The sequence below is a fragment of the Hesperophylax consimilis genome, chromosome 10 (assembly GCF_061612785.1).
Source record: "Hesperophylax consimilis isolate HC1 chromosome 10, BYU_Hcon_1.0, whole genome shotgun sequence".
In the NCBI taxonomy this organism is placed as follows: domain Eukaryota; kingdom Metazoa; phylum Arthropoda; class Insecta; order Trichoptera; family Limnephilidae; genus Hesperophylax; species Hesperophylax consimilis.
The window spans coordinates 3564784-3575030 of record NC_142845.1 but is presented as its reverse complement, the minus strand read 5'-3'; the positions used below and the strand labels follow the sequence as shown (position 1 = coordinate 3575030).

At 33.8% G+C, this 10247-nt stretch overlaps 1 protein-coding gene across 1 annotated transcript in view; it reads right to left on the bottom strand.

Moving 5' to 3' along the window:
- Nucleotides 1-4325: 4325 nt before the first annotated feature.
- LOC149420191 (uncharacterized) overlaps nucleotides 4326-10247 on the bottom strand; it is a 122442-nt gene continuing 116520 nt past the window's right edge. The window contains exons 4-5 of the mRNA XM_089636454.1: nucleotides 7383-7609; nucleotides 4326-5266 (exon numbers count right to left, since the gene is read on the bottom strand). Coding sequence (XP_089492580.1) covers nucleotides 5171-5266; nucleotides 7383-7609 — 323 coding nt within the window. The 3' untranslated portion in view covers nucleotides 4326-5170. The remainder of the gene's footprint in view (nucleotides 5267-7382; nucleotides 7610-10247) is intronic.

Here is a 10247-nt window from a genome sequence, read left to right as displayed (position 1 = left end):
ATTGAATAATTGTCACAACTCGCCGTTTTGGCATTCATAAAATTTCCTACAATTCATTAGTTACTGCATCTAATAATCAATAAAGGTATATTATACCTACTCAAGCAACTCATTACGTAATATTTTTTTCTTTCCATGGTCAACAATTCTATCCTACCTTTTGATTAAAGCGACAAGGCACATCAATGCCAAACCATAACAAACATTTTCGCAAAGACGACCATTCTTCTTGTTATGTGTATAATTATTTTAACAATTTCAATGTATTCAATATAAATAAATAACAACAAATTCAACTATTCTTACACTTCCAGAAAACTCTTAAGTTAAACTAATTTATTACCTATACATTCTTCTGTACCTTTAGTTTGCCGACACCACCGAATTCAGGAGCGATGGCCTAGACTTTCTTACACCACCAAATTCAATGTGTTTCTTGCGTGTCAAACAAAGGTTTTGTACCCCTAATTAAAAACAATAAAGTTATAAATAGAGATAAACTGTTATATAATACTTTTTCTTAATTTTATAAATAATTACAGCATGTTAGTTAGTAAACATAATATAAATTTAAAATATGGTGATAGGTAGGTACTGTGTATTTTTTAAACGTGTTTAGAAATGTTATAGACTTTATTATTGCTTCTAAAGGTGGTAACAATGCATTTAGAGTTATCGTACACTTTTTTTAAACATGGTTGGTTTTTGAGATTTTCTGCAGCAAAAAATAATCGAATTTTGTTTCTAGAGATGCAGTTTTTTTTTAATTAAATTTATTTAAAATATGTACAGATATATTTCTAAAGCGGAAAAATTGTGTTATTTTCACTGGATAATAATAATTAATCAATATACATTAAATTTTATGTGAAAAGTTAAATACTAAATAAACCCAAAATAATAACACCAAAAAGTGTTAAATATTTAGGTACGTACTTGCTACAATCTTTAAAAAAAATAATACGCTTGAAGTTGAGGACATTTAGGAGATTTTTTCGAAGTAGAATGACAGGAACGCTGGCATGGTCCAAATTTAGAGTTACAGATCAACTTTTCTGTGCAGGCAGGGGCATTATCGTTATAAATTGATTTTAAGAGTTTCAATAAAGGCATTAAATTGACATAAAATAAGATAACGAAAAAATAATGAATTAAAAATATAAGTTATTATTTTAGTTGCCCGCACAGAAAAGTTTGTAGAGCTTATTAGTAAGTATTAATGTAAACTAGCCAATATATAAACAATATCTACCTACTATTTAATATATTTTTAGAGTGTTCAAGTTCGTAAATACTGAAAGAAGATAATGGCTAGGTAGGTAGGTACTATGAAATTAATTTGAATTAGGTAACTTTTTATTGAAAACAATACCTACATATTTTGATATTTACAATTATATATTTTTTAATCGTTATTAATTTACAAACACGAGTGAATTCCAGAATGGATGGAGTTTTCTTAAATAATCTTTATAAAGCAGAGTTTTTTATGCCTCCATTAAAGCGTTAACAAAGATGAAACTAAGTGAAGATGGTTCGAAAAATAGATACGTAATGTGAATGATAGAGGGAGCGCGCTAATAAAAAAACCCGATTATAATTAATAGACGTAAGCGAATGTTGAGAAAATATTTAATAAAAAAAGACTTAGAGCAAAATCTCTTACCATCTGAGTTAAGTAGCATTTAAAGAAACACTGCGATTTTTTTTCATAAAGTGTTCAAGGGAAGTATGCTGTATGTCGGTAAAAAATTCGGAATGCGGGGACTTTTTAGAATATCTAAAAACTCATGAGCGGAGTGCCCTAAGTAATGAAATTTGCAAATTGTTTTATCTGTACCTACCAATGCAAGTTATTTTGAGGTTAACAAAACATCTCATTAATTAATCTCATTTATGTGATAAAAAATAGTAATACCAAAGACACCATTTTGTTTTTTTTTTTCTATATTTTCCAGAGATAAAAAAGATCTTACGTTTATTCGAACACGTCTCAACGTGTTTACCTTCTCGCTCGATGAATCGACATCGAGCAAATGGTTCGACGCGAAAACGATTCAAGGGCTGTAATTCTTGCTCGAAGTTCGACAGAAATTTACGATTTTACCGAGCGTCTCGGTAGTATACTAGTTTTGGGTCGAGCTGCTCGAGCGTGTGGGCTGTGGACTAACGACGAGCGTGGTTCCAAGTCGAGGTGTTCGATCGAGCAGGATTGTATTTGTGTAATAAGCTTAGTGAGATAAACTTTTCGACTACTTTATTAAATTTGAGGGAACAAAATAAGTTTAATACAAGTCTGAATAAAAACGGTGGAAAATTCATTAAAATTCACACCCCGTGATAATGAAAAGCAACGATTAAAATATCCAGTAATTCTATTGTTCTCTAACGGTTTTGACACTTTAGACCTTACCGAATTTAATCCATTAACTATTGGAATATAAAGCGCCCAAAATATCAGGTACATTATCACAATTTCCATCTCAGTTGATAGCGGATAGTAAAATGGTATTTTCCAATAATTGAGCAGAAATTCCAAAGGAATGTGTCCTTCATTAGATAAGTATTAGTTCATGAATGTTTTGACGGAATATTATTTATGAGCAAGTTTGAGCGGACGTTAGATTTAGAATCAAGAGAATATTGGCAATACCTATGTATGTATTTTTTTAAACTTAATCAAATAGTACAGCACAATAAACAAGTTATCTAAATAATTAGTTTTTAAGCTGGCGCCATTCCATAATTTCCAGAAAAACAGTTAAATCTTAGAAAATAATATATGATTTGAGATTTTCACGTCCAAAAGTGTTAAATTGATTAATTTTTGGGGTATTATGCCGTCTTGAGCTACCTCCTTCTTTAGCCTCCATTACACACCTGCCCTGTAATACAGTAATGCTGTCTGAAACGCTAGCTAAATAAGGAGGTAGCGCAACACGGCATAATAACCCAAAACTGAATCAAATTAGGAAAGTAGTTTTCTTCCGTGTATTTCAGCTGGTGACTGGGTATGTCATTAAAATGACAATTCAACACACCTCCAAAAAGTGATATAAAGTCATGAAAAGTGATGAAACAAAAACAAGGTTAAATAGGTTACATAGGTAACTACTTGTTTCATCACTTTTAATGACTCTATATATTTGCTGCCGGAATTGATGAGGTCCACAAGGTGACGACGCCAAAGGCTTTGGACTGGCTCACGGACCCTGATGTTCAACTTTGCTCCCTGTTATATGATAGAAGAATAATATATTATATTGTCGGCTAAATTCGTATACTGCGTAACTCTGTTGTTCTCAAAAATAATATTTTAGTGTCATTTGGTGTTAAAATTAGTACCGCTTCGAATAGTAAAATTCGTAAATTTGTTAAAAAAATCTACTTTGTTTTTAAACACAAATTAGTAAAATGTCCATGTTGCCATTTTGCAGAATTAAGTAAACTTACAAATATACCTACTTACGAACGGTGACCGGGTATCTCATCAAAATGACAGTTCAACACACCTACAAAACGTGATATTAAGTCATGAAAAGTGATGAAACAAAGATGTTAAATAGGTTACACAGGTAACTATTTAACTTAGTTTTTGTTTCATCGGTTTTAATGACTCGCATATCACTTTTTAAAGGTGTGTTTAATTGTCATTTTGATTAAATATCATGGAACCCTTAAGAACATAAATAAAAATAATGACCTGTCTTTCCTCTGTCTTTCTGAGTAGTCTTTATGAGTTTTTTGTGCCTCTTGTAAAATTTGAAAAATGGTAGTTACGCATTCTACGAATTAAGCCAGCAATATTTCTTTTAACCAGAGTCCCAACTACTCTGAACTGTCTGGAACCAGTGGGACTATGGTACGGGTTGGGAACAAGGCTCAGATACTGGGAAGACACATTGTAGAACCAGAAGACATAGCCACATATCTAATGACAACCCTTGTGAACTTTATTAAAGGGACCGGATTACTGTTAAAGGAATGAGGAATGGTATGGCCTAAGTGCTCACGGGAACGTTACATCAACCGTCTCCTATAATAATAAATAAATGGTACCTATACTCAATTGGGGCATGTTGCGAAGCTAAAGAACGTGTTTAAAGGGAGGAGATGGGGAAGAGAAATATGATATTTATTATTTCGGGAAACATGGAAAAAAGTCACTGAAAACAAGTGAATTTTTATGTAATGATTCTTTTAACTCTCGAAACCATTATACAAACTATATCTTTTTATTTTTGGAAGATACGTGCAGCTTTTTTATCTTAATAATAATAATTAGAAAATAAGATATATATTTATTATCACGAAAAAATCTTGTGTTAAACGGCTATACGATTTTTTAAAAATAAACAGACGAAAGCAGCGAACTTTTTCAAAAAGTTACTAGAATTTGGTCAGAGATTACAGTTTCCAAAAGCGTCATTGGTTCGTAGTACTTATAAATATATACATATTCAATTCGTTACAATAATATAATTATTTACATATTTAAACGCAGCAGAGCGATATGTTAATATTTATTGTTAATTATTATTTTTATTACCTACATCTATTTTATTGCTTAGTATTGGTTCGGATCAATTTATTTTCTGTTCGTAACTTCTATCAAAATATGAAGCATTTTAAACCAAATATTAATTTAACATCTTTTAATGGTGACTTAGCAATAAATATTATAATCGTGTTATTTCTTTTATTGATCTCACTTTGAAAGGCTTTGCAAACAGTGGATTCCTTAAAACTACGCTAACAAACACAGTGCAATCTTCCATAATATCACAACATTCACACTTACTTCTTTACACAAGGCTCATTTATCACACTGTTTAAACATATCGATTAATAACTCAACGAAACGGTTCATATAGCATGTCACTTAATTATTTGTTCAATATTTAAATTCATACTTAAAATTAACAATAATCGAACGCTGCGAAAACATAATGCCGATTATGTTTAAATGTCCCATCTCTATCGTACACTCGCTTGTAATCGATGCGAAGCCGTTCCATTTTCAAATGAGTTTGTTCTTGTTTCTTGTCAGCGTAGGGATGTGCGGGCTGTGCTATCCATATCCGAGGAGGAAGTTCGAGCAGGCTTCCACGATGATGATCAAAGCCTCTGACCAAGCCGTGGGCAGGTACCTGCTTGGAGCGGGAGGGGATCAGAAGCCATCCTTCGCCTGCCTGAAGTTCCAGTCATGGCCGCGACCCTCCACGCATTCCACTTTCACGAGGTTAAAGTAGATGTTGCCCATTACCTAAAAAAAAAACTTTAATTAAAAAGTGTAACATGGCTACTTTATGACTATTCAAATTTAATTTAAATATGATTAGGGAGGTCTAGCACGGCTTCTATGTCAATACGATATTGACGAAATCCGTCATCTATGGTCAGTTACCGATATTTGCGAGCACGGTCAGAAAATGATTCCGACAGTCGGTAGACAAAAGCCGCTGCTTTCAGCGCGGCATCCAAGCTGACGGATAAGCTGTCAATATGCACAAATTTTTTGAAAATGTCATTCGTTATGCAAAATAACTGGCTTATTAATAAATGGAGATGACCTAACTAAGCTCTTAGAACTGAAAGAAATCGTAAACACGATCATCTGATTAATTAATAATTCTAAGACGTAATGAATTGATTCCGTTCCAGCTCAGAGAATCAAAAGTTGTTAATTATGACAAATTAACTCCATTTTTAAAGTCAAAAACAAGTTACGCCTATCGATTCGATATTGTAGAATTATCGATTTTAATGTGCTAGGCCCCCAACCAGATCTTCTATTTCGATGACATGTTATAATTTAAATAAGTATGTCTGAAATGTGAAATAATCGGAAATAAATTCGCGGCCTTTAACAGAGCGATTACTTTTCGATACATCGTTCGATTATTTCCTGATTTCGGAATGTATTTCTATGGCCAGTTATAACGAAAGTTCGTGTTCATTGAAAAAAAAGCAGTATTACTTTCGATTGAAATCTACGTATGATTAAATCCATTAACAACCAAGTTTTGTTTGGCGGTAGGTAGCCAATATAATTATTAGTTGCATGCACAAGTCTCGTTCTGAATATTATGAAAAGTGATGGATTTTGTAGCCACGGGAATTTTAAACAACATAATTCAGGTTGTTTATACGTAACATTCTAAAACTCCAAAAAAATTAATTCTTATGCATTCTTCTTTCTTTCTTACATAAAATTAATGTAATGCCCCCGTTCTTACAATAAATTGGTGGTGTAATAGTCAGCATAATTGCTTTCCAAACAGTTGATCGGGGTTCAATTTTCTCAATACTTCAAAGATTTGAATTATACTTTTGTTTTCGGGAATCAATGAATGAATGCAAATCTTGGAAGCGGAAATTAACCGCCTTCCCGACATCCGATCGAGCTAAAATTATGCAAATAAGCATTTCTCTAGTTTGGTATAGGTAGTTGTTGACTCCAGTTCCTGGGTAGGGAGGTTCAATACCCAGTCAAATCAATTTTTTAGGTGTTAAAAGACATTTTAAAATAGATGTATTAAAATAAATAAAAAAAATCACTTCTATTATTTACACATTTATATATTTTTTTAATATGCTGTGAATTCTCACGGGTCTAAGCTATTAATCAAATAATAACAGGTAGTGGGTACATTAACATTTAAATTTACAGTAAGAAAAATGTCTAACGATAGTGTTTAAAGGTGTGTGAGTAGTATCAATTCAGTGAATGTTATTTCGTGTTCATTATATGTTATTTTGATGTATACGGGATTCGAACTCAAAACCATCTGATTTCCGGGCGAAGGCACCACTTTATCTAATTGGGAATCAATTAGTAAACCAACGTAGGTAATCTAACGATCTTAATTATTTATAAAATGTCTATCATGACATTTGCACTGATTTGTTTTGTCTAAAAACCCAAAACCTATTTTGTACTAGCTGTTTCCCGCTACGCGTTGCTTCGGCTAAGTCTGTCTGTGCAGATAGAGAAACAATAGCTCGTGTTGCTTTTATTTCCAACAGATGGGGCTGTTTTTTTTATAAAAGCATGTTTTTACCGCTCACATAAGACATCTATATAATATAGGCATATAAAAACACACGAGTATTCGAACGCAACGTTGTGTCAAAATTTCAAAGCAACCGGAGAAGAACTTTCGGAGATTTAAGATTTTTAACAAACGATTTAAGATTCTTTCAAAAGCTTGTACATGTATATTGTAATATTGGTTACAGATGGGAGAATTCTACTCAAGTGCTGACGAAGGCAACTTGTAGCAGTTTAATATGCAATATTATTAAAATTTTTAGTTATCCTATTTGTTAGACCGTCTTAGAAATTTCCATGTACACATAAAAATAAATAAAAACTGAACCTGGGAAGCCGAGGTATTCGTCTCCTTCAAGCAAGTAAACAGCACGTCATCGCACAGACAGTGGGACTTGCTGTAGATGGAGTTGTTGGTGAGGTTGTACCTCTTGGAGAAGGCGCGCACCTTGACTGGGCAGAGGTCGTGGTTTCGGCAGCAGCGGTCCATGCGCCGCTCGGTACCCAGATCGTGGTACGTGCTGGCTATATCGCCGGTACCGCACCATTTTGTACCTGGAACAAAGAAGAATGCTTCATTTTGTTACGTATTCTACAATATTTCGTGTCTAGAATTAGAGAAGGTTGAAGATTTTAGGAGCTAGGAAGATTAATTGTTTTTGTGCTGATGTAGGATGAAGTTCGGGTACATTGTTTTTAAGTTATCAGAAAGAAGGTTGAAGATTTTAGGAGCTAGGAAGATGAATTGTCTTTGTGCTGATGTAGGATTAAGTTCGGGTACATTGTTTTTAAGTTATCAGGGACAAGGTTGAAGATTTTAGCAACTAATGGATGAATTGTTTTTGCGCTGATGTAGTATCCTCTTCGGGCCCCGGGTATCATATGTGATACTCACTGTTTTAAGCTCACAAAATATTTCCAAGTCATTATTTCCAATGGAGATCCAAAGAATCTGATAATGAAGATTCCTACCTTACCGGCTAGGAGCATTTGGACTGATTTGAAGTTAGTTTGAGTGAACTATTGTCTTTGAAACATCGTGATTTGTAGCTGTCAAAATGTCTCGGGAGAGAAAATGCAGTTAAGGTGTTATTTTATTATTTTAATCATCCAATTGTTATTAAAATTGTTGTTTGTTCAATTCACTATCGTTTAATAAAAAAAAATATAGCTATCGACGTTTTTGTTAGATTTAGGGACATTTTAAACTGAAGTATCATAGGTGATGCCTCTATGACATCTTTTATTTTCATTTTAGGGTTGGTTGAGGATGAAATCGAAGCGGAGTTGCTACTTCCTATGGATCCAAATGATTCCGATTTGGAATTTGACTATGGTTGGCTGGGTGATGAGGATAGTGAGGAGCAATTCGAAATTCGGAGACCTCTTAGCTCTTTACAAGTAGAAGATGAAGAAGATTGGAGCGACGCTGATGATGTGCCACTAGTAGATCTCCAAAATGTGAATCGGCATGATCCAGTTAATAAGTGGAAACATAAACCTAATTTTGTCGCTACAAATTTACATTTCATAAATGGATGGCACCCAATAGATGTTGAAATACAAAGCTGTGAATCAAGAGAACCCATTGAATACTTTTCTAAGTACATTGATAACAATTTTTTTGATGAAATTTCATTACACACTAATAGGAAATTTGTAAGGAGCACAGGCAAGACTTTGGACACGACAGGTACTGAAATAAAAGGCTTTATTGGAATCAGTATGATTATCAGCCTTTAGGGTCTTCCTCGCATCCACCAGAATTGGGCACAAAAAACTAGAATCCCTATAGTTGCTGACAACATTTCACGCAAAAGATTTTTTAATATACGCTCAAACTTAAAACTTGTCGATGATAATTGTGTGTCAGAATCAGAAAAACAACTTGACAGCTTTTGGAAGGTCAGACCAATTGTACTACGGGTTCAAAAAGGTTACCTACAAGATGATAGAACAGAAAATATTTCTATTGATGAACAAATGATACCCTTTCAAGGTAAATGCAAGAACAGGCAAGTCATTCGCAGTAAACCTAATCCAGTAGGAATCAAAAATTTTGTTATGACTACTTCGCAGGGTATACCTTTGGATTTTTACTTGTACGAAGGTAAAGGAACATCGGTGGAGTCCGCTTTATTCCCAATGCCTGAAAAAATTCATGTTGGAGCCCGATTTGTATTAAAGTTGGCAGATACACTTCCTACTGGCTGCACTGTGTATACTGATAGGTATTTCACATCTGTTCCACTACTAGAAAATTTTGCACAGCAGAGGCATTCTTGGAAGTGGTACGTTAATGCTGAACCGGATACCAAAAGGAATATCCATTAAATCAGACTCTCAAATGAAACGAGCTGGTCGAGGTTCCCATGAATGTGTGGTAAGAGGAGACAATAAGATATGTATTGTCAAATGGCTAGATAGTCGATCAATACACTTTTCTTCCACATCATCGTCAGTTGAACCTCTCAATCAATGTCGACGATGGTCCAAGCAAGAAAACAGGTACATCAGAGTATCTCAACCTGCCGTGGTCCAATCCTATAACAAATATATGGGAGGAGTAGACTTGTTGGACAGAGTCATTTCAAAGTATTCCATGCGAAACCGAACCAATAAGTTGACTGTGCGAATAATTTACCATTTTTTTGACTTTGCTGTAGCAGCATCTTGGCTAAAATACAAATTGGAAGCCCAAAAACATCTTCCCAAGAACAAGATATTGGACTACTATGACTTTAAATGGGATATAGCAAATGTTTTACTAGCCGGATTAGAATCGACAGATTTGGTAGATGATGAAAATGGTGATAGTATTGAGATTTGTGAGAGACCTTGAAAACGCCGATCTGTGCAGCTTTTACCACACAAAGAATTGAGGACAAAAAAGGCTTTACATTTGCCAGTTATGATGAATGATCAGCAGAAGAATCGTTCCAAATGTCGTTTGCCTGGGTGTAAACAATTAACTTTTGTAATTTGTGAAAACTGTCAGGTTTATTTATGTTTTTCAATGGATCGCAACTGTTTCAAAACTTTTCATTCAACCAGCTGAATTGATGTATTATTTTTTATTCAAAATAATTTTTTTTTTCTTTCAATTACACTTAATGTTTTAGGTGGTAGGTTACAGTGCCTGAAACCACAATTTTTGTAAAAAAAAAATTCATAATAACAAACATAAACATTA